Raw genomic sequence first — 25,742 nt, forward strand, 5'->3', positions numbered from 1 at the left:
ATGATACAATGAACACTGCCTAGTTGAAGAAAGGACCATGTGGCTCTCTGAGACAAATATAACACTTGGTACCCTAGGGGCTCAGAGAAGCTTGCTGTGGAGAAAGGAGAGTGGGGCAGAAGAGAAGCTATGGGACCCGGTGGAACTCTCTCAAACTGTCACTGGCAGCATTGGGAATCTTGAAGTGTTTTCCACATTTGCTATGTAAAGATCTGAATGTGCCTATGCAACGAGCTGAATGTTTGTGCTCCCCAAATTAGAATGTTGAAACCTTAATCCCATAATGATTGTATGTGGAGATAGAAAGGGAAGGAGAGCAGTGCTTTCATGAATGGGATTAGTGTCCTCCTATGAAGAGGCCAGCGAGGACTTTCTGCCCTTTGAGGATACAAGGAGAAGTTGGCAGTCTACAACCAGGAAGAGGGCCCCAACAGAGCTCTCAGGCTTCCAGCCTCCAGAACTGTGAGAAATAAATTGCTGTTGCTTATATGCCACACCGAGGCTATGGTGTTATGTTATAGCAGCCCCAACTGACTAAGATAGCTTGTGTCAAGGCGCACTTGACGCAAGTCACTAGAGCAAGGCTACTTTCCCACCAAGGAATTCTTGGGAGTAACTCAGGGAAGCTGAGACTCTACTAAATTCAGTAAGGCCTAAAGAGCTGTTGAGACCTGGTGTTAATGTGACTTAATTTATATTCATAGACCAGCAAGGAGGCTGGGATATATTTGATTTGTATGTTTCATAGCTGAGAAAAAACACAGGCAGGTAAGAGTAAAAACTGGAGATAATAAGTAGAGTTTAAGATTATAATATGCATGCACACACACACATAAATACATAAATTCATATTCACTGGAAAGAAATTCACCAAAATGTTTAAAATGATTATTTCTCAAAGATAAGATTATAAGCTTTTTCTTGATATTTTCCTGAATTAAAATGTTCCCTTAATAATCAAATAATACCTTGAATTGTATAAATAGTATAAGAAAATATAACTTTTAGATATATTTCTAGGCAGAATAATTTTTGAATAATTTGAAGCTTTAAGGGATGAAAAAAACTCATATATTGCCTTCCCTTTCTGAACCATCATAAATACATTCTTCTGGTAATTTGACAACACACTAATAAATAACCTTCCCCTCAATTCTTTTCTGGGACTTCAGGGTGAGAGGCAGCATTATGTGGCCCAGTGAAGAAGGCACTTGCTCCTGGGCATGCTGACTGAACATACTATCTGAAAAACATTTCTAGGCGATGTGGGCATGGCGTGTTTTACCTTCAGTCCTCTCAGGGGGTTTCCCGCTCTTACTGGCTGCAGTGCTGCCGACCGTCTCTGATGAGGTGCTCAGCTTGGTGCTGGGGTCCCGCTTGGGCTTGGGTGGTGGTTGCCTCCGTGAGCCACAGCTGCTGTCATCGTCTGTACCCCCAACTGAGTGCAGGGACTGTGATCTCACAGAAAAGCCGCTGGAGCAAGGATGGGGGAGTCTGTCCTGAGGAGCAGGCATTGTCATGAATCCCATGCGGAAATGTTTGCCCACGTAACTCCCTTCGTGGCCTCGCCCTACTTCTCCACCTATGCTGTAAAAGAAAGCAAACCAAAAACCATGTAGATAAAAGGAGCCAGGATATACAAGAGCACATGTGTGAGCATATTTCTAATATGGAAACTTTCAAATCTTCATTTTAGTCTGGTGAAAGGCTGCCTTTTAAAACAAACTCAAGTAGCATGAAAGCATTCTAACTTTTGTGTTAAATGTTGTTTTCCCCAAAGGAAAGAAAAAATACTGCAGAGAACACTTATCTTCAATCACTTTATATTTACTTTGAGGTAAATCTTATCAGTGGCTTAAAACGTAAACAAGAATTCCACGACAATGACTCATAGATTCCTTTTGACATGTGACTCAGTCCTAGTGGTCAGCACTTGGGACTCTTGTCCATTTCATCAAAACTATTCCTGCTTTTATCTGCTTAACATATTGGAGAAAATGAAACAAACAACAATAATAAATGTTCTGTTACCAAACACAAAAGAAAGAAAGAAAGACGGAAAGAAAGACAGACAGACAGACAGACAGAAAGAAAGAAAGAAAGAAAGAAAGAAAGAAAGAAAGAAAGAAAGAAAGAAAGAAGAAAAGAAAGAAAGAAAGAAAGAAAGAAAGAAAGAAAGAAAGAAAGAAAGAAAGAGAAAGGAGAGAGAGAAAGAGAAAGAAAAAATGAAGGAAGGACGAGAAAGAAAGTGAAAGAAAGTGAAAGAAGGAAGGAGAAAAAAATAAAAGAGAAAGAGAGAGAAAGAGAAAAGAGAAGAAAAGAAAAAAGGAAGGAAGAGAGAGGAAGGAAGGAGAAAATGAAAGAAAGATAAGGAAAGACAGAGGGAAGGAAGGAAAGAAAAGAGAAAAGAAAAGAAGAAGAGAGGAGAGAAAGTAAAAAGCAAAGGAGAGGAAGGGAAAGAAAAGGGGAGGGCAGGAAAAGAGAAAGGAAGGAGGGAAAGGGAAGAAGGAAAGAAGGAAAAAGAAGGGAAGAAGAAAGGAAGAGAGGCAGAGAGGGAGGGAGAAAGGAGGGAGGGACGAGAAAATATTTGCTTAAATTGGTGAAGGTCAACCACTTTTTTGTCAACCACTCTCAGTCCTCCAGAATCTTCAGTTACATTAGAAACAGTTCTAAGAAATCAGACACAGAATGAAACAGCAACATTGAGTAAAGAGGCCTAGTTTAAGTATCATTTGATCCTGAGATTATTCTAAGCACTTCATAAATACTCAGGGTATGCAAAGTTTCCAAATTTAAGGTTAAGTTTCACACTGGAAAGTTTGGACAAAAATGTTAAAATATAAGAAATCACCTCTAATTTTGAAATTCAAGCAATTATTTAGGAAATGACTCTTGGGTCTCTGTCTATGCTATTAAGTAATAATGACTCCTTTATGCAGAGAAGGGACACAAATGTGAATGTAAACTTTTAAAAGGAAGATTTTTCTAGAGTTTCTTTTATCTATGAAGTTATTCACCAAGAGTAAATACAATGTTTTAAAACATCATTACAAAATACATGACTGATTTTCTTAGATATGTTTGAATGGTAAGAAGTACCTCTGAGTATATGAAGTTTGGAAGCTTGTTGAGTCTACCTTTCCAGACATGTAAGTTTATTTAGATCTTCGTTTACTAAAACTAATTTTGGCTGGCTCTGCCTTCATAATATGATGGAATTTTATATCTTTCATATCATTACAATGTTTGTTATAATTTTAACATTCCATTAGGAACAATAATGAGAAATGAGATTTTCTTTCCCTTCTTCAACTGGGGACTTATGACAATTACATGTCCTTTAGGGATATAGCCAGGAAGAATTTAACGAGAACATTAGATTTTTGATTCTGGCCTTTAATACCAATGATAACTTGCCTCTCAACCCAAAATATTTTATATGTATTTTTTTCTATTTTCAATGATATTCAGACACTAAGCACGGAGTACTATCTTTGCAATAAAAGTGGCTGGAATTTCAGTGCACTAAAAATCAACAGTATCCAGAAGCATGAATGGAGTCCAAGTGACAGCTAAGGGGCAGTGTTCACATCATAGCCGAAAGTATCCTAAGTCAGTGCAGTGTTTTTGTGTGTTTTATTCTCTCTCTCTCTCTCTCTCTCACTCTCTCTGTGTGTGTGTATGTGTGTGTGTGTGTGTGTTTTAAAGAATGGCAATTAAGACATACATTAGAAGCTTATCCAAACAGAGTGGTTTGTGAAAAATGAAGAATTTGAGAAAGGATGGGGTAGTGGATGTGAGGGGCAGTCTTGGTATAGGAAGGTCTATCTTCAGTTTATGATGATGTGACTTTGATCTTTCTCATAGATGATATACTTGATGTAATCTAACTTTGCTTTCAATTATTTTTCATCCTAATGTCTTTTGCTCATTTCTGTTGCATCATTGCACAAAAGGTGCTTTAAGGATTTATTTAGCCAGTCATCCCATTTCTGGTAACACAGCCACCTGGGGAAATTTATGCATGTGTTAATGCACATGGGCATTTATGAGAATTACTAAAAATAATTGTATCAGCAATTTCTCAGTTACTTTTGACCTAAATGGAGCCTGAACCTTTTCCCAGACTGATAATTTACTCTGCTGCTTCATTTCAGAATTATCTTTTTTAACAGCACACAACTACTTAATCTAACTCTATCTGCTTTGGTTCATATATGCCTTTTACACACACACACACACACACACACACACACACATTAACATTTCTTTCAAAAGAAATTCAATGCACTAGCAGGTACCACTGCAAGTTTAGTTTGACCAGACTGTAAATGCAAGATGAAGAAATAGGACAATAACTAATTTGGATGCAAAGACCGTTGTTCAAGTCAAGGCTAGGGACAAACAGTAAAGGTGATGGCACATCTACGTTCAAGAGACCCGAAAAGATTACTAGTCCAAAGCAAATTGAAGATTGTGAAATGCAGCATACAAGTAGTTTCTGAATTTGCTAGGAACCTGTGGAGTTTTTTAAATATACAGATTCCCAGACACTATATGAAGGGCAATGATTGAATCATACCTGTTGAATCAGAATCTCTGTAGGTGTAGAAGATGAGTTTGTGTTTTTAAAACTATATCCAGATGTTTCAGATGTAGCTAATCCAGAACCCCCCAGAAATATTAAGAACAATAGTTAGGGCTATTAATGAGTAGATACATCAATTAGAGGCAATCAGGAAGAGGCAAATACTAGGCAAAATATCACAAATGAGAAAACATACAACCTATTAGCCAAATCTTATTAGGTTATCCTGCAGTAACAAACAATCCCCAGTCCCTAATGTTTTTTAATGACATAGGTTTGTTTCTTGCTTGTATGAATGCACATCAACTATGACTCTGTTTCACGTACCTTCTTCATCCCAGGATGTAGCCCCACTGGGACTTTCTCTCCTGGCAGAGAGGGAAAAACACCAACTAACTTATGCAATGTCTCTCCTGGCTTCTGCTCAGATGTGGCTTATAATCTTCCCATCACTCTCCACTGACTAAAACCAGTCTTATGGTCAAGCTTGAGGTCAGTGGCCTGGGCACATATTCTCCTCCAATAAGAAAGTACTGCAAGTCATATGGCAACACATGGGGATGCATATTCCTTGTACAGGTAGGAGATCAAATACCTGGCAGCTGTGATGGTATGCAACTGAGATCTCTTAAGAGAGCACTTGCCATGAGGAATGAAGTTAGCTGACAAGACAACAATGATCCATTGAGTACTTTATGTTTCCAATCCCTATAACTCTGGACTCTACACAGAGTTAAAAGGTCCAGGTCCCCAAAGAGGGCACACTCTTTTTAGAAGATACAGCAAGGGTCCTATTGAACAACAACTTAGAGCTGCCCCTTGGGCAATTTGAACACCCCTTGTGTAGTGGGTAGCAGGCAAGAAGAAGCTGGTCATGGTGGTGTGCACCTGTTTCCCAGACACTCTGGAGACTGAGGTGGGAGGTTTGCTTGAGCTCAGGAGTTCAGGGCTGCAGTGGGCTATGATCATACCACTGCACCATTCCAGCCTGGGTGACAGAGCAAAAGCCTAGCTCTAAAACAAACAAACAAAACAGAAGAGTCATTGCCATTGTGGAAGAGATCCTTGATCCTGGTCAGCAGGAGGTAAGGCTGCTTTTATGCAATGGGGCAAAGAGAAGTATGTGTGAAACCAAGGTAATCCACTTGGGTGCCTCTTGGTACTGTCTTGCCCAAATGTGACTTTGAAAGGTCACATGCAGCAACCCTGGCCCAGAAAGGTTATGGTTACCAGGGGCTCCAACTTCTCATGAAAGAGAGATTAGTCTCTCCACCAAGTAAGCCATTGAGACAAGTGGAAGTGCTTCCTGAAGGTGCACTGAATTTCGGATGAATGACGGAGGAGGGAGATGATGAGAACCAGTCGTAGCTCCCATACAAACTGCAGTGATGAGGACTATAGTTTATCTCCCTAACTGCACCCTTCCAAGTTTCCCCTCAGGAAGAGCCAGAAGGGAGCCAGGAGAGAACTGTTTCCCAAGCCTGCAGGAGAAGGACATCAGCTGAGTCTAGGGAGTGAACTGTGGCAGCTGTGGAGGTGTGTGACTCAGAAATCCCTCAAGAGAGGACCTTCTTTGAGGACAGCAGTCAGCTGACAGCCGCCAGCGGCCATCTTCCAAATCTGGTGCAGCATTTTTGTTGAGGCTATGTTGCCCATGAGCAGCTCCTAGACAACGGATGAGCACAATGAGGTATTACACCTGGTTACTTCTTCCCAGATTCAGGCAACCTTTATGGCTGGCTTTCCCTATTGCACTGGTCAAGACCTTCCTTCCCATCACTATACCACAGTCTGATGATCTTCTTATTCAATTGCTTTTCCTCCCTCTCTCCTTTTACAGGTGCTAGACCTGCATTGTGATCTGAGGATTGTCCTGCCTCTTCCTGCTTCCTCCTTCTTTATCTCTCACAGGCATTCTTCCCAACAAACCTCCCAGACTTCTAACTCTATCATGGTGTCTGCTTCCTGGGAGACCTGAACTGACATACTTGGGAACACTTATACAACCTCTGGCATTCAGAAACCAAAGAAGCAGGGAAAGAGAGAAGGCATCACGACAAATGGAAGACCCCAGAAATAAGGAATGCCTGTAAAAATAGGTCATTCTCCTGCTTCAGACTGAGCATTTAAATGAGGCTTGAGGATTTAGAAGCTAAATGCACTATAGGAATATTTGGCTGGAAGTGAAAGTTATGTGGGCTAAAGAAAGTCTTGTTGCAATAAGACTCCAACACTCAAGATAGATTAAGCCTGACACATCTCATGTTATAAAAATAAAAACAAGTTTCATAATCCTGAATTTAAACAAGTATGCTTTTTCTCATATAATGAAGGCAATGTTGTGAGATCTACTTGTGTGTTGGTTATTCCATTACAAAACACAAAGTGTAAAATATCTAAATCAAGGAGGGTTATTTTTCCAGAAGTAATTGATGCAATATTTGTAAATATCTCCACCAAACAAGTTAATGGCTAGTAGAGAGGCCTGGATATTTGTGCACTGGAATCATGGAGTTATAGACTATCCCAGAGCCATTATTTAGCAGCCATATAACATTAGTTACTGAACCCCTGGGGCCATTTCCTTAGCTGTTTAATAGTGGCATTGGCCCCATCAAACTGGTATCAAATTTATCTGATATACTGCATATGAAGCACTTAGCAGTGTGATATATAAAATGCAGTCAATAATTTTAGCCTTAAAATTCCTACATTTATTTAAGTCTTTTCTTACTGAATTTTGCTTATAGGATAATCATTTGCATTATAAGGCCATGCCTGTAAAGCATGCCATATGGTACCATGTAACCTCAGAAAACTTCACACAAAGAAAGTCAAAATAAAACCCTACATTTAACTCAAGGTATCAAGATAATCTAGGCAACTGTACCCCTCACGTTATTAACTTTCTTAAATACTTGCATCAGTTTTTCAAAGCACCTGCTGATCAGGACTGATAAAGGTACAAAACAAGCACTTCAAAATTTCTCTGACAATGCTAATCAACATGGTTTGTTCCTTGTCTTGTTGTCTCTTGAAATCCATCTGCATTAATGTTGTGTGTTCCCTTATGAGAACTGCTTCCTTCCGAAGATAAACAAAATCCATGAGAAAGGTGAGCTGCTGAGGTGAGACGTCATCTTCAAAAGTGACAGGGGTGTTGTTTCTGCATGCAATTTTGAGGCAAACTTGTCAATATTTTGTAATAGAATTTTCTTTGCCAAGCACTGGGAAAAACATAATCCCACTCCAGATAGATAATGATGATGACAATGATGTAGATTGAGAGCTAGATAATGATGGATAGATAAGTAGATAAAGACATTGATCCTCTTTTATGCACATCTAGAAACTTGAGATACAAACTGAAGGGTTGCCTAGGAGTTTGCTTGCTTGAATAGTTCTTTTCTGTAGTGATACTTTGGAGCTGAGCTCAAAAACCTATCTCTGAAACTGATTCATACTCCAGTATATTTCTACCTTTGCAAACTTTGCAAACCATTTAGGATTTTTTTCTGTTACATTTTCAAAAAGATGTATTTATCTAGTATTAGGGAAAGGGCGCATTCAACCATAAATTAAGTGGGGGAACATCTGAAAGCGAAATGGTGGCAGTTACAGCTGTAAAGAAGAGGATGAGATTTGCCTGTGGGCAGGTGGGCCACTGTTACCTGTGAACTCTTGGAATCTTTCATGTGGGCATTTCACTATGAATGAGTAGAAAGAAACTAATAGTTACACTTTCTTCCTTAAAAGTATGACTTAAAAAGTTTATATTTGATGCTGCCTCCCTGTTGCCTTTTCTTTAGATGCTCAAAGCCAAATGCTCACCTAGTTCTGCCCACTGAACGTCCCCCTGGCCCATCCTACCAGAAGGATCCCTGCTCCAGTATAATGGCCTTTTCTAGGTATCAGTACCAGCTAGGATGAGCTATGTTCATGGAAATTGGCCATTGAAAGAGCCACGAGTAACACCTCTTCCTATCTGACAAGGAATACACCTCAACTCAATGTCAGACTTGAGAGAGGCATAATTAGTTTCATCTGCTTTGATTTTTGGCAGATGGAACTTGTCATACAATTCATCGTGTTCACACACTCTCCACAGCCCCATTGGCCTTGAGTACAAATGGCTGGTCACATTCACTTACCCCCAGATTCATGAGAGCAGACATTCTGTCTCCTTGCTCACCACACTAGTCACTAGCACACATTTGTTTTATGAAGGAAAAATGAATAATGGAAGTAAGTCCACTTTGAAGATAGCCTAATAGAAGGATTAGTTTAAAAAAATTTGTGGACGTATTTCACTTTTGCTTCCCAGGGATGCATTCTCCCTTATCTTTGCAATGGAAATTTCTGTAGGGAAGCTTTTTTTTTTTCTTCTCGGTCCACCATATTGCTCAGTCTCAGCCACACAAATGTTGGATCACCCTGGCCACGGTGACTATTTTAGGAACTGGCAAATGCCTCAAGGTGGTCCAATCAGATTGAACCCAGGGCATGCATGAAGCTGCACTGGCCAGAAATCTGGACCTGCTTCATCCTTTTTCCCATTGTGAAGGAAGGTAAGTGGGACCAGGTCTTCAGGCCTTGAAGAAGACCTGGCTATAACTATGTCTGCAGCTAGAATAATCCCAGAACTGTTGAGGTATGTCAATTACTAAATTCCATTTTGTGGAAGCCATTTATATTTGGGTTTCCTGACAGATATATTGGGAAAAGTCCTAAATGAACCAATGTAATAATCTGCAGACAGTAGTTACTAAATAAATGCTATTGGCTAACTTTTATGAGAAAATGTAACTGGTGTCAGGGATAGACCGAGGATGATACAACATGGCAAACAAATGCATCCCACTTTATTATTTGAAGAAATCCTTCCTATTTAACACTATGAATAAAAATAATTAACTGCTTTACATATTTTCCCTATATCTAGTTTTTAAATCAGGCAGTATACTTGGATATGAAAACTTGGCTTCAGTAAAATTAAACTGTGTTCATATTTTCTTCCAAATTGTTCACTCACCATTGCCCTTAATGTTTTCCCTGAGCCACACATGCTCATTCAAAACCATAATTTGTGGATTTTTTGCCTTAGGCTCAAACACTCATTTTCACCACTTCATATCCTCAATGATATCTATTTTCTACTTTTATGCACCTAATATTTTAACTCTTCTAGTTTTTTTCAGACATTAATTTCCTGTGTCTGGCTGTTTATTGATACTTCTTGGATATGAAGGTCAAGTGTTAAAAATGGGATTTTACACATCTTTTATTAACTGCTGTGATGAACTGTTACAGAAAACATAGTAAAACAAGAAAAAAAAAATAAAACTGTCCTGAAGAGAAAGGACTCAGTTTCTATTAGTTTCAGATATTATATTTTAAGATGATGATGATGATTTCTCACCCCCTCCCCCACCGAGACAGAGTCTTGCTGTGTCACCCAGGCTGGAGTGTAGTGGCGCATCTCGGCTCACTGCAACTTCCACCTCTCAGGTTCAAGCAGTTCTCCTGCCTCAGCCTCCCAAGTAGCTGGGATTACAGGCTCACACCACTATACCCAGCTATTTTTTGTATTTTTAGTAGAGATGGGGTTTCACCATGTTGGCCAGGCTGGTCTCGAACTCCTGACCTCATGATCTGCCTGCCTCGGCCTCCCCAGTGCTGGGATTACAGGCATGAGCCACTGTGCCTGGCCTAAAATGATATATTTTAAACATCAAATACGTTCTTTCTCCTTGGTAGGAGATTTCACCTCTGCCAAAATTCAGTATTTTAGAATTTGAGATATGTAACTAACCAACTTATTTACTAGCTATCCAATTATAGTTAGAAGACATAGTTTATGAACTTCAATTATGCTTATCTTTATAAAGAAACACTTTCCAGGGTTGTTATAAAGTCAAATGAGATAAAACACTTTAAAATAACCTATCAAGGTAGCTGATATAAGTACACGTGCTATAGACTGAACATTTATGCTCCCTGCTTCCCCCACCCCAAATGTATGTGTCGAAACCTAATCCCCAGTGTGATGGTATTTGCAGATGGAGACTTTGGAACGTGATTAGGTCTTGGGGGCAAAACCCTCTTGACTGAAATTAAGGTCCTCATTAAAGAGACCCCAGAGAGTTCTCTTACCCCTTCTATGGTGTGAGGACACAGAGAAAACAGCCGTCAATGAACCAGGGAGCAGGACCTCACCAGACACTGAATCTGCCATCAGCTCGATCTTGGACTTTCCAGCTTCCAGAACTGTGTGAAATAAATGTCTGTGGTATTTACCCTAGCAGCCTGAGTGTACTATGACAGGAGCCTGGACAAATATTAATTTACCTCCTCTTCCTTCCTGACTTATCTAACTCTGTATCAATTTTTATCTTTCCGTTCCCAGTCATCAAATAGGCGTTTTTAATAAGTGTCCACCCTAGAGCACCACGAGGGAAAACATACGCTAATCATATAAATACACTTTGTTTATTTTTGTAAGAGGGCTTCGACAGTATTGTCATACAATATACTTCCAAATCCAGATAGCAAATAAAGAGGAAAAAGTCAAGGAAAAAAAAGCCATAATTATCAGCTGGACATAATTATAGAGTTGCTTAAATCTATTGAATGGATTTTATGGTTATCTCTATCAAATGCCATGATAATTTAAGATTTTTATGAATGTTGGAGCTTAGGGTAATCATGGCTAGGGAGTTATGCTTGAAAAACAAGCACACAACTTATTTATCACAAAGTGCTATTGCCAAGAGTTTGAGGTTAATATTGCTGCCCATTAATGTGATGCTTAATTATAACAAAGTAAGGAGGTCACAGAAGGAAGTAGAGAGATTTTTTTTAACCTCTATCAAAGTTCCTTTTCTTCAGTTCTGAGCTTATAAAGAGGCAGGACAGAAATATAATGCTTATTAAAGCCAGAACAAATTCTATGGAACATCTTTAAGAGACTTATTTTTACTTAAAACATGACAAGTGCTTTTAAGATTAACATATGTTATTATCTACGGTACTTTGGAATCTAAAATTAAAACATCCCTCATTTCTATACATAAGATTCTTCTACTCCTTGAAGTGTCATGGCCTAAAGAAAAGAGGGTATATGGAAAATAAATTATAATATTCAGATTGAACTAAAATACAGTTTACAGAAGTCCACATCGTGGGAGATCTTTTCCAAAAATTCAACCAGAGGAGGAGAAGTTCTGGAAAATATATTTTATTTGTGTCTTCAAAACTGACATAAGCTTTGAATATGGTTTGAGAACATGCCAAGTTTTTAGAAATGAGTTTAGCTAACCATATGTGGCTCATTTTTTTCAACCTAGAAGTAGAAACTAGAACTATAGAATAACATATAATGGCCTTGAACTTCCCAAGCAGAAGGCGTTAACTTAATGTCAGTTTAAAGTATAATAACTGGTTTAGCTTTCTAAAGGTGTAATTTTTAAGGAGGACAAAACAACTCTGTCTTGAGGCATTTATTTACTCACTATTTATTTACAGAATATCCAGGTGTCTACAGTTTGTCAGGCAGTGAACAGAGCAGAGTGCTCAGGGTCCTCAGAAAATCACAGGCTCTTGAACCCCTATGATTTCAACACCTTGTGATCAGATGTTCTCTCAGAGGAAGTACAAGGCAGGTACAATGGAAGAACAAGTCCCGGGGCCCTAACAACCACCGAAGGGCTGGGAAGCCCCATGGGAGGAAGTGGCTTTTCAGCTGATGCAGATCATGAGTAAGACTTCATCAGATGAAGAGAGAAGTGGGGAAGACAGGGATTTGTGAGCAGGCGGTGGGGATCTAGAGAAATTGAAAAATTATGGGTATATTTGGACAAATCTTAATTGGACCTTGTCTGTCTTGTATTTCCAATGGCTGGAACAGTGTTTGGCCCAAAGGAGCAACCAATAAGTATCAATTAAATAAATGAATGTATATGTATATATTTGGGAATAGTTCAAGAATAACACACAGGTTTCTTAAGCTACAGGATGGATGATACCATTATTTAATGACATTCTTCTCTATTTCCTTCTTCAGTGGCCATTTTCTCAATTTATGATGGAGAAAGGAAAAGTTTGTGAGTACTCATACACTCTTAATTTTTGTCCCTGTTGGAACCAGTAATTTGAATGCAGAGATCAGCTTAATCCCCTTCTCTCCATCTCTACTGCTCTGCTTTGGTTTAGGTGCTCATCACTTCTTGGCTAAATTAATGCAATTGCCTCTTAGCTGATCTTTCTCTACAGTGCTGCCAGATTTATCCTTCTAAATGCAGATTTGCTCATGTCACTCTCTAAATTAAAACCCTTTGATAGCTCTTCCATTTCTTTGGACTAAAAATCCAAACTTTTAAGTTATATTCATGGTCTTTTAAGGTCTGGATTCTATGCCAGTTCTCATCTGCAACATGTTCCCTTTCTGACCTCAAGAATTCTCTAATGGAACATGTTCCTGCCTTAACATTGCTATAGGACTCTACGCTCCTCCATGTAATAGCACCTCCTTTATCACACCCTTTAGGTGTGTTCTCTGAGTAGATCTGCTCCACTGGTCTGCGAGCTCCTTGAGACCACAGACTATGCATTGTTTGTAGCAAGTGGAAAGTGGGTAGGAATAGTGGGAGAGAGGGAGAGGGAGAGAGGGAGAGAGAGAGAGAGAGAGGGAGAGAGGGAGCGAGAGAGGGAGGGGGGGGGGGGGGGGAGAGAGAGAGAGAGAGAGAGAGAGAGAGAGAGAGAGAGAGAGAGAGAGAGAGAGAGAGAATGTGACCCATTAAAAACCGCTAGGTAGTTTCAGAAACTTTTGTTTTTGAATTATTTTGGGATAGGTATTTTCAAACTATCATTGGAAAGAAAAATTACAATGATACTATGAGGCTTAGGTATGATTCGCTGATAATTGCTTTCACTGTTGAAACAAAAATATATATGATGGAATGCTGTTTTCAGATATCCCAATGGCCAACTTGAAAAATTGAACATACAATTCTAGCTCTATTACAAACTAGCTCTGTGACCCCAGGCACATTAATTCGTTTAGTTTTTTTATCTTCACCTCAAAGTGGAGGCTACCAATATCTCTGTCTCATATTGTTTTATACATTATTTACTTGCCTGAGATAACACAGTAGAAGCCTCTAAATTAATCATTATTTAACAAATCCCTGGATTAGATACCATTCTCCTTAAACTTTTAAACATCTTAATTGACACCAATGGCATTTTGAATTCCAGAGTCAAGAGGCTACTCTCTTGTTTGTCCACAGACTTATGATCTAGAGACTAGACTATGCTTATGAGATCAGTTATGTATACTCTCAAACCTTAAGCCAGTTTGAAGTTGGATCTAAAGGGAGAACACATGTTCCTATTAGTGAGAACTGTAAAGTCATGCCCTGGATTCGAGAAAGAGCCAAACAACTCAAAGAAGTGGCAGATACCATACGCTTTAGTATAATTTCAGTATGTTTTCTTTTCTGAAAAGTGTCCTATCAGTAACAAGGCAGCTAGTTACTTTCCCAGCCCAGACCATCATCTATGATACAGTATTAGATACTGACATCACCCTTGAATGCTTCCTTTTTTACTACTGTTTTAGGGTGCAAAGCTACCAAAACATGTACCCCATTTTGCAAAATCTCTATTCTCCATAATATTGGAAGAAAGGGATTAGTATGACCCCAAACTATTTCTGGCATGAAATTTCACACCAGAAAAATGAGTTTTCTTGAAACCTGTAGCTCCCAGGTATATTGCCATCTATTCATTGACCTTCTAGCAGAGAGATGGTATGATTTGTCAAACAAAATCAGAAGACTGAGATAAAAAACCTTTCATGTCAGCTCTGTCTTAAACCTACAGCATTCTCCCTTCCCAAACATTTGTAATATGTGCTTCTTCTGATAATAGTGTCTTAAGATTTATTGAAATAATGCTCTAAATTTCTTGAACAAAATGAGATCTAAAAGACTTTATAGAAAGTACCTGGAAATTGAAAATGTTTGAGCACAGTGAAATGCTTCTTGCAAAATATTCTGCTAAGTTCTCAAATATTTTGCAGTTTAAAACAGAGTCATGGAGAGGAAAGAGAAGAACACACCTCAGACAGATATGGAAATCCTAGCCATGTATTTACAGAATCATTGTGAAAATGAACTATCAAGGAAGAAAATAAACCAGTTTCATCTTTCATATCAATCCAAAAATAATTCAATGTCTTTCTAAATAATGAACACAACTTAAACTTACCCTTCTTAAGAATTAAGATAATTCTGCAGTTACATAATACACACTTCATAATGACTGCAAGCTTTAGGAAACCTTGGCTTTGACAAATCTGAGCCTAGTCCCTCAGAATAACACCTCAAGGTCTATTTCACTAAAATGATTGTTGCTCTCCAATGAGAGGTCCCTAGGTCTTTCTCCTCTCCATCTTTCAACTTCTCTACATTATTAACTATATTTTTTCCTCTGGTATGCTGACTCAATCTCTCTTAACAATTTTTCTACATATATTATTCTTTCACTTTATTCTCTATAGTATATTCTTGATTATTCTCATCAGCAATCCTAAACATTTCAGACTGCTTTCTTTAGCAATACTTAGCTAATTCTTTCTCTATTTCTCTCTCTCCCTCCCTTTCTCCTTCTCTTCTGCTTTTTTTCTTCTCTCTCATTCATTAAATCATTCATTCATCTTTAACTCACAAACATCTATTGATCATCTCTTTTGTGCCCAATACATTGTTTGCTGCCAGGGGTGCACCTTTGAACAAGATGGCAAAGTCTCAAAAGGGGTTCTTACCTTATCACTGTTCTTAAGTCATGTGTATCTATTGTACTCTGGCTTCTACCACCAAAGAGTCCACCGAAATGGTTTTCTTAAAGCGGTGGCTCATGCCTGTAACCCAGCACTCTGGGAGGCTGAGACAGGCAGATCACAAGGTCAGGAGATCGAGACCATCCTGGCTAACACTGTGAAACCCCATCTCTACTAAAAATACAAAAAAACATTAGCCAGGCATGGTGGCGTGTGCCTGTAGTCCCAGTTACTAGGGAGTCTGAGACAGGAGAATGGCATGAATACGGGAGGCGGAGTTTACAAGTGAGCGGATGGCACCACTGCACTCCAGCCTGAGGGACAGAGCAAGACTCAGTCTCAACAACAACAAAAAAAAAGTTACCTTTTCCTTGCTAATGGCATAAACTAGAAAGTTTTCTTCATTTTTCTCTAGGTTCTTCTCAACACCTTTAGAGCCATTTTATGTCTTCTAGACTGCAGCTTCTTTCTGGAATGTCCTATTTCCTTGGCTTCCTGAATACTGGCCCATCCTGCTTTTGTATCTTTCCAATTTTTCCTACTTGGTATTTCCACTGACTTCTCTTCTTGCCCTTCCTCTTTCAGTGTAGGTAAAAGTTCTGTTCCCCTTTTCTGATTTTTCTGTGCTTGTCTTTGACAAATACCAATTTTTAAGACTTCAATGCTATCCTGTCCACGTGATTTTCAAATCTAATATTCCATGGTTACCTGCATTCTGAGACATCTATTTGCCCTCCCAACAAAATACTGCACATTTCCAAATGGGTGTTCCTTTGACACTCAGGATTAGCATGTTCCAAACCAATGTCATCGCCATCTTGCTTTTCCCTCTATTGAAACTTTGTCTTCAAAGCATCATTCTCTCAGTCACAGAGATCAAATGCTTCCAAGAAATTTGGCACCTATATACTTCCTGTATATACACACACTCAAATGGTCAACAAATTCTTCCTCTTCTACCTAGATTTCACAGCTATTCCCTATTTTCCAAACCATCTGCAAGACTTTTTATGAACTTTTGGTCCCAGCTACTAAATTATATACTTACTTGGATTATTTGTCTCAGTTTTCCCCAGCAATAATGCATTCATTGACCTAAAAAAAAAAGTCCTAAAAAAGAAACGGGATCACATCAATCCTCCTCTTTAAAGTCTTCGGGATTACCCAAAATAAGAGTCCAGTTCCTCTGTAAGGAATTTAAGCTCTGCTTAATCTGGCTCAGCCTTCTTTCTTATCTTGTCATATCCACTCACATAATTCTTCTTCCCTACACTTCCCTGGGGTCTTTTCCCCTTCAAACTACATCTCCATTTGAAAAAAAAAAATCTCAAGTTATTCAGGGCCTAAACCAATGTCACTTCTTTCTTAAACTTTCATCAATACCCTCTCTCTTGTTTAGTGAACTTCCGTTTTTATTGTCACTATTTGCCTTATATTACAGCTATTATACACAATCTTAACATTATACAATTTTGAAGATAAAATCAAAATGTGCATGATTCTTTATCTCCCATGGCATCTAGTATACTTCTTTGAGTGTAAAAATTAGCATGTAAATATTTATGGATTTAAATTATTTTAGACCTACATTAAAAGGAATACATAGTTAATTATATTATTTCCAGGCATATATTAAAGAGTTACAGAAGTTTTGCTTCAATAGAATAAATCTAGAAGACCAAAAGCTTTTTAAAATAGAGACTTGGCTTGAACAGAAGTGAAGAGATAAAGTAAAATACAGATAATAAGTAAGTTACGTCATCCAGAAATTTCCAACCTCTAAAGGGAACTGAGCTCAGTATCTCTAATTGAATAGTCAAGCCATACATTTTCCAGGAAGTGAAAAAATTCTATCATCTGTGTGTCTATAGAAAAAGACACTGTGGATCACACACACATATGCATGTACACGTACATTGTTTCCAGACAGAAAATTTCATTTCCAACACTGCTCCTAAATCATTGTGTGACCACTAGAGAATTCATTTCCAAATAGATTCATTTGTTTATCCAATGAGATAGTAATACCTTACCCCACGATCCCTCAGGATATTTGTGGGATTAAAATGCAAACATAAATCTAGGTCAAGTTTTATTCATGAAGTTTTTCCTATTTTAACAACAAATAGCATTTTACAAACATTTCTATTGAACACACTACCTTGGCAAACTGATACAGCTGAGAAGCATCCTCTCTGGCATTTTTGAAGTCCATTAAAAAAGTCATGCCTTAGAGTTCTAAAAACCCAGCTTTCAGCCCTCATCCATGTAATCAGAGTGACATGTAAATGTGAATCACTAGAGACAATACTTAAGAGCCAAATACTCATGCATGGATGCATTAGTTACTCTAAATGGAGTGCCCAGTGTGCTGTCTCTATGCACAACAGGTTGCAGATCTGCTTAATGTACCCAAATGTAATAATATGATAGATTGAAATATAGATGGCAAAATTGCCCATGCAGAGTCCAGGAGCCTGTCTCCCTGTTTTTCTAGAATAGCTTTCCGGGAACATTGCGCTTTCCCTGATTGGTTTTCTTCAGACAAAATAATTGAATTTAATGCTCTGTGTCAATGAAAGCACTTGGAGTATCCACTTTATGCTGTAGTCCTAACGGGTGTCAGGGTCCAGTGTTAAACTTTGCCTTTGATCAAACCTCATCTTCTCCTACACATCTTTATTCATAACAAATTAAAAGCTATTATCACAACATATTAGCAGCAGTTTTAATGCTCACAATGTATCTAAAAATAAAACAACAATTCTCCATTACAATAGATGCAATATCTTAGTTGGCCTCATTATAGTATTTATCATCTATTATTTGTTGCACACAACACAGCACAATGAGCCAGTGCTATACAATAAAGATATACACCCCTCAGGGTTTACAGTTTAACTGAGAGTACATTTAAATTTAAGATCTACCCTATTAAAATAAAACCCTCCTGTACACATGGAAGGGGACCAGGGAAATTTAACTTCACAGCTTCCTTATTGAAAATAATTTCTTATTTACTGAAGCCTGGTTCAACTTGAGGACAATTAACTTAATGATTCTTTGGCAAAGGTTTTCTGTGGGGCTTTATTGTTTTTGTTTTTGTTTTTTCCATTTATAACTCATTTGTGGCCATCTGTTTCAGTTTTTTCTTAAAGAGTTTGCAAACCTTGGAAAATACAGGATTTGGATCAGGGTAGGAATCACCAAAAGATATTTTCATTGCAACCCATTTAGTTTAAAAAAAGGAGGATAAAAAATGTAAGTTGTAGGCTAATTTCGGAATGCATGAGACACAGTGTTAAATATATACACATTCCCTGGCCACACACTTTCTTGAAATCTTCTCCCCAAAGATATTATATCTTTTTTTTTTTCCTGTCATAGCCACCACACTCAGGGCCACAATCTGGACCTTTTGATTACCAATAACCTCACCCTCTCCATAACCTCAGTTTTAAACATCTGTGTATTTCACTACTAACACTTGCCCTTTCAGTTTGCGTCCTTTAGTGTTCAGCCTCAGCTCTCCTTTGACCCCCTTTTGGAACTTTCTGTTCCTTGGTCTTGCAGTCTTTTCTGTGTTTCTCAATTGCTGTAAATCTTGTCTTCCTAAATACAGCTTAACTTTTGTGATCCATCGTCTCTATCACTCCCTGGTATATACCTTCAACATGCTTATGCTTGAAGTGGTAAATGTGATGAGCACAGGTGTGTCAAATGTCAAGGTCAAGATCAGTTAATTCGGGTTCACAGCAGGTGGGGCTGTCATTTGCAAGGATGACCTCAGCAGCAAACCAGGTTTGGTCTACAGTCTTCTCATCTATCTTCCATAGCAGCACTAGGTCAGTCTACGGAAGATACACTTAAAGGGAACATCAGTCTACGGAAGATATGCTTAAAGGGAACAAATCCTTGCAACAGCATTTGATTTAAAAATATTACATAATGTGGCAACACTGTACATGTTCAATCTTATTTTCTGCTACAATAATCACCAATATCTATTCTTTGCTGATGGCCCCATAAAATCACAAATATCTTACTTATTAGTTAATTAATTAAACCCATAACTACTGAAGGCCTGTCTGTGCTAGACAGTATGCCAGGCCCTAGTCATTCAACTAAAAACAAATTATCTCTCCCCATAAAACACAGAGATTAGGGGTAGAGCCAGGTGATTAAGATTGATGCTACAAAGAAAATAGAGTGATATGAAAGGGAAAAATAGGGAGGACCCCCTTTAGATGGGAGGATGAGTGAATAATGAATTCTTCTGATAGAAGATATTCTTTCCATTTCTTTAAATCTCACCTCATAAGATCCAGAATCAATTCATCCTCCAGTCGAGTTCAATCTATTCTCATTGACAGCTGTTTTCTAAACTTCTCTCTTTCCTACCCTTGAGAAGCACAAATAGAATAGATTTTCTGCAAAATGCAAAATTCACTTCATAATGTTAAGTTTTTGTTTTTAATAAAGGTAAAGAGTCTTGTGGTGGAAAGGGAATCAGTGCTGTTTCTTATATTCAGGTTAATCCTGTATAGGTCCACATGGTTCTGGGCATTTTACAGAGTATTTAGTAGAAAAATTGACCTACCTACTATTCTTCCCTTGTAAATTAATTAAAATAAATACACGTGTAAAGTGTATGCAATAAAAATTATGTGAGCACTGAGTTTAAGTTCAGCAGATAAGAAAATAAAAGTGTTTTGAATATCTTTTTGCCAAATTTAAAGAATTTGCATAAAGTTCATTCATTACTGGTTTTTACATATACTAGGATAAGAAACACAGACATAAGCTCTATAGTTTTTCATATCTTATATTGAACATTCTTGTGAAATCCAAGCAAACAAATCTTCCCACAAGAATGGAGGTGAAAATGCAGCTGTATTGTGTATACAAACTGCGAGCAACCACCAACCTATTCCACGTCTTTGTTTTTCCCTCTCCACTGCAATCCTCAAAGCATCATTAACAGTAAGAGTAAATAACCTTTCCATAGACCATATCACCAAGCTTAGAAAAATTATAAAAATATCAAACCATACCTTGAGACGACGAAAGCATATGGAAGGCCTATGATCAAATAATTTCCTTCTACACTCTCGTCTCACACTCTCTAGGATCTAATTTTCTGGGAGGAATGAAATGGTATATCTTAATATCTGGTATCTTCTTTTAACAGCTAGGAGGCAGGCTCTGGAGCAGAAATTAATGCCAAATGGGGATGAGAACGTGAATCCAGCAGAACTTGTGGTAAAGCATTAGTAACTGGACCTATACAGTGAATGGGACTGGATGTGACTAAATACACATGGCAACTGATTCATTCTTGCCTTATTAAGTCATCTTCGAAGTCAACCAAAGTAATACTTCCCATTTCCCTGCAGAGGTATCAAGGTTATTCACAGTAAATCAGGTGACAGAAGCCTTGATCTTGTAAATCCCCACATCCAGTTTTGTGGGGAGACAGTCATTGAGTAATTTGTCTTGCTCAGTGAAGGACAGTGATCTATGTGTCACATTAGGGAACTGCCAGTGTTCCCACCAACTTGGATTTATAAAATATTTTTCTTCTTAAGAGCTCTTAATGCTGTCATACATTTTATGTGACATGTTGCTACAGACACATTCCTATTTTACAAAATAACTAAGTAGTAAAGAGCATGAAACAAGAGAGAAGAGTGCAGCATTGGAGGTGAGATAAGAGGTAATTGGAAATCTCATGGGCATTGACTTGACCCATGGTCATTGTAAGAACCTTACTTTGAGTGATTCAAGAAGTCATTGGGGAGACTTTTAGTTCTGTACTGAGGTTGGATTACAATGGGTTGGCAGAGCTGCTTGTGCACGTCTTTCCAACTCTGACATGACTTCACATTGGTAGCTTCAAATCAACCACTGTGAAATATTTCCACCACGGAAATCAGCAAATGCCACTAATAAAGTCTTTTTTCTTTTTCCCTATAAAGGTCATTGTTAAACTTTTCATTCATTTTGAATAAAATAGTGACATGGTATGAACTACATTTCAGGTTAATAACAGGAGTGGGAAGCGAGATCAGAGGCTGAGAAGTCAATTAGGAAGCAATTGCACAAATGCACGAATCCAGGTGAGAGCCACCGGTGACTTAGACCAAGGCAGTAGTGGTAGAGACACTGAGTTTCCTTGTCAATCTCCAGTCAGAAAAACAACTCTACCAAGTGTTTTGAGAAACTATGGAAATCCACACATTTCTGTAAAATCTCTCATTTTTCCTTATGTTGGTCACCCTGTACATGTTAGATAAAAATGACTAAGCAAACCCCATTCATGACCCTGTATCAGCCATGCTTTTTGCTGAGGCAGTGAATGGCAACATCACTATTCACTAACATAGGCTTTGGGAATGCATTTAAAACAGACTTTTTAAAAAACATGAAAGTTGCTACACACCAGGTGTGGTAGCTCACACTTATAATCCTAGCACTTTGGGAGGCAGAGGTAGGCAGATCTCTTAAGCTCAGGAGTTTGAGACCAGCCTGGGCAACATGGCAAGACCCCCATCTTTACAACAAATACAAAAATTAGCCAGGTGGTGTGGCGCACACCTGTAGTCCCAGCTATTTGTTGGGGCTGTGGCAGGAGGATCCTTGAAACTGGAAGGTAAGGCTGCAGTGAGCTGAGATGGTGCCACTGCACTCCAGCCTGGGTGACAGTGAGACCCTGTCTCAAAAAAAAAAAAAAAAAAAAATGTTGCTATAAAAATGTTACATCAGCAGAGCCCACTTCACTCTGGCAGGATATACTGATATAGTTTGAATCTCCCCTCTAAATCTCATGTTGAGGTGTAATTTCCAGTCTTGGATGTGGGGCCTCATAGGAGGTATTTGGATCATAGAGGCAGATCCCTCATGGCTTGGTCTTGTCCTCATAATAAATAACTTCTCATGAGATCTGGTTGTTAAAAGTATGTGGCATCCTCCCTGTCTCCCTCTCTTGCTCCCTGTCTCACCATGCGATACTTCTGCCCCAATTTTGCCTTCTGCCATGAGTAAATGCTTCCTGAGGCCTCCCCAGGAGCCAACCAAATGTCAGGGCCATGCTTGTACAACCTGCAGAACTGTGAGCCAATTAAACTTCTTTTCTATATAAATTACCCCACCTCAGGTATTTCTTTATATCAATGCAAGAATAGAGTAAGACAAACATTATGGAAATAACACCTAAATTATCAAAGCCCTTTATATTTATGCCAAATACATTTCTTACCTATGTGATAAGTTTATTACCATGTCCCTGTTTTGCAAATGGAAAGATGAATTGCAAGGAGCTTAACTAACTGGTCTAAGTTCTCATAGCTTGGAACCAACGTTGGTTTTGAAGCAGGCCCACCTATCCCCAGAGATGTGCAGTTTTAGGACAGGACACAAGGGAATTCTTTAAAAGAAAAAAAAAAATATTCCAAGTGTAGAGTCTTAGGATGTAAATAGACTTCTTGACAAGATGGCTTGGTTAGAACAGTGTTATCTCTGATGGTTCTGACACAGACGCTTCCTACCATCAACAGTCAAAGGAACAGTCACCAGTACACATGGGCCTTTGCTGTTCCAGTCACACACCGGCCCCACGGGCTATGGGGCAGCCAGCACGTGAAAGGGCACATGGATCTTCTTCTGGCCTTAAGCACTCAAGTTCAAGTCTCTGCCTTTGATCTGTTCTACCCAGGCCCTTGACTCAGCCCACACCCCTTGGGTCATACCACCGCTGCTGCCACCTCCTGTATACCTGCTCATCATCTCCTGGTTTCTTAGCCAGAAAGGGTATAGGTTTTTTAAGTCTTTCATTACTGGAGACTGTCCAGCCAATGCATAATGTAAATAAACAACACTAAATGGTTAAACCACAAGCTTTTACAGTCTGGAGAATCTTATTGCTTTAGATGAAGGATCATGCAATCAATGACTTTTGTAGAGAGGGCAAACTTTTCTGAGATCATATCCAATCTGGAAATGTCTCCTGCCAAAAGTCAAGGCTGTTAGTATCTCTCATGACTTGAAATGTCACTAACTGCAGAGTAAAGACCCCCAGTCCAGCCCACTAGAGAGAAGCCATCTGTGGCATACAGTTTTGCGACATACGTATTGGAGGAAGGGAAACAGTACCAAGTTCTTTCCAGAGACAAACCATTGTAGTAAAAACTATAGAGATATATTTGATGAAGACTCTATATTTAAATCTAGGTTTCAAGAAATTGCTGAGAAATTGCAAATTCACAGACACTTAAATTCTGATTTAGAATCCATAATAAAATAAAAATTTAAGATAGGTAGGGCGAGATGATAGTAGTCAACACATAACATGATTTGTGAATAATAAAAGGTGGTAGGACCCAGAAGCCTAATGATGGAGACATAGGTTTGACAAGCAATGGGACACTTCCTCTCACCTCAACCAGGCTAAGGAATTCACTAACTCTTTAAAGAGCAAGTTGTTCAAAATTTCGTTTTGCACTGTTTTCATATAATGTATCATTTATTGCTCATGTAATTAAGCTTAAAGTAATAAACTATAGGCAATTCCCCTTCTGTAGCCAGGAATTTAATTTAAACTTTTTTTTTTTTTTCTTTTTTGCCTTTTTAAAGTCCTGTGTCAGGAACTCTTCAGGCATTATTAGGAAGGGATATTAGACAGGCTGAATGGGATTCAGAAGACCCTAAGGCTTGTCCATCTTGGTTCCCACTCTGTCTCCATCATCTAGGGCAGTGCTTAGAATGTGAACACCTTCAGGAAATACTGGTTAAATAATGGAACAAATGAAAAATCCCATCACAGCAGTCAAGAGTGTAATGCTCCATGCAGGTGGGCAAATCTGAGAAGCAACATCTTTTAACAGCCATGACTTGTGCAACTCTACACACAAATACTCAGCAGTATTCAGGTTGTGGAAACTAATAGCAAAGTTTAAGACAATGTTTAGCAACTCTGCATTTTAGAAAAGACAAAGGCACATCTAAGTTTTAATTTACATTGATTGCAATATGTCTCATCAGGCCCCATGCCCTGTCAGGTTCCTCTCTGAGTCAGCCCTGCAGAGGCTCCCTTCTAGTTTCTGGCTTAGCAATCCTGGATTTGGATTGCCTAATCCTCTCAAGCTACATCTCTTCCTCAGTCTCCATATCATTTTCCTTACCCAGGAGGCCTTGCTGTAGAACAGAAGCTGCTACTTGTAAAATTTAATTTATAAAGAGAGTCAAGCAGATATATTTACATCTACAAGGAAAATCCCCAGTCTTTCTCAAAACTGGTCTTTCTCTTTACTTACAAAAATGCATTTTATATTGATGCTGCACAGCATCCTTCATGAAGATACCTTGACATTTTTCTTAAAAGGATAATGATTATGAGTCTCGTGTTGCTGCTAAGGGAGTCAAACAAGAATCTTTATGTTGTAAGTAATCAAAGGAATACCTTTGGGACAACACCGCATGTGGAATAGTATAGAAGAGAACAGAATGGGATGGAAATTGAGTCTCAGAGCTAGAAGGTGCCCAAATTCCCTAGAGTATTTAGTTCAGTATTTTCTGAAGTGCTCTGACAAATTGAAGCTCCTCTAATCGGCGAGATGTGAATTAAAGGGGATTCATAGTCAAGTCAAACACAGTTCAGGTGGTTTCTTAACTGCAGATCACTTGGATGAACAATATGAGAAAGTGCATTGGGGAACATCTAAGAACCTTTCACAGTTTGCATTGTTTCTCAAACTGTTTTTGCAGGAATCTCACAGAGCTATGAACACCCTTTGGGAAATGAGCTTGTAATTCAGCAGTTCTCAAACTTGGCTATACTTTGGATCCACCCGGGGGAACTTTAAAAAATGCTGGTGCTGAAATCCATCCCCACAGAAATATATTATTTGATCTGGGTCAAGGTTCCAGGGCGCTGGTATTGTTTAGACTATTCTCAAGGGCCTTATGTTTGGCAGTTAGGGTTGAGAATCCTTGCACTGTGTGAGTTCAATCCCCGCTTTCAGGATTAGGATACCCTGCTGGCTTACACATCCCCCATCCTAGCCATGTGACTCCAGATTACTAGAGAAAGTTGGGTATTTCAGAATATGGCAAAAGCTGGTACTTGTTTCCTCTCCCAAAGGGGAAATAAATTATTGGGCTTTTAGTAAGAAAGGAAAACAGGAATCTGTTATCTTATTTTATGATTAATTACCAGCTACAGGTGAATCGTAGAAAAAGGGGAGACTGGGCACGGCGGCTCACGCCTGTAATCCCAACCATTTGGGAGGCCGAGGCAGGCAGATCACCTGAGGTCAG

General features: G+C 38.7%; 1 protein-coding gene across 1 annotated transcript in view; it reads right to left on the minus strand.

The window, feature by feature from the left end:
- Positions 1–1,285: 1,285 nt before the first annotated feature.
- The window catches only part of LOC108517240 (neuronal tyrosine-phosphorylated phosphoinositide-3-kinase adapter 2), a gene marked incomplete at its 3' end in the record, with an annotated part of 112,665 nt that continues 88,208 nt past the window's right edge, over positions 1,286–25,742 (minus strand). Inside the window, exon 3 of the mRNA XM_017855041.1 lies at positions 1,286–1,587. Coding sequence (XP_017710530.1) covers positions 1,286–1,587 — 302 coding nt within the window. The remainder of the gene's footprint in view (positions 1,588–25,742) is intronic.

This window comes from Rhinopithecus bieti, unplaced genomic scaffold (assembly GCF_001698545.2).
Source record: "Rhinopithecus bieti isolate Rb0 unplaced genomic scaffold, ASM169854v2 scaffold_40907, whole genome shotgun sequence".
NCBI lineage: Eukaryota > Metazoa > Chordata > Mammalia > Primates > Cercopithecidae > Rhinopithecus > Rhinopithecus bieti.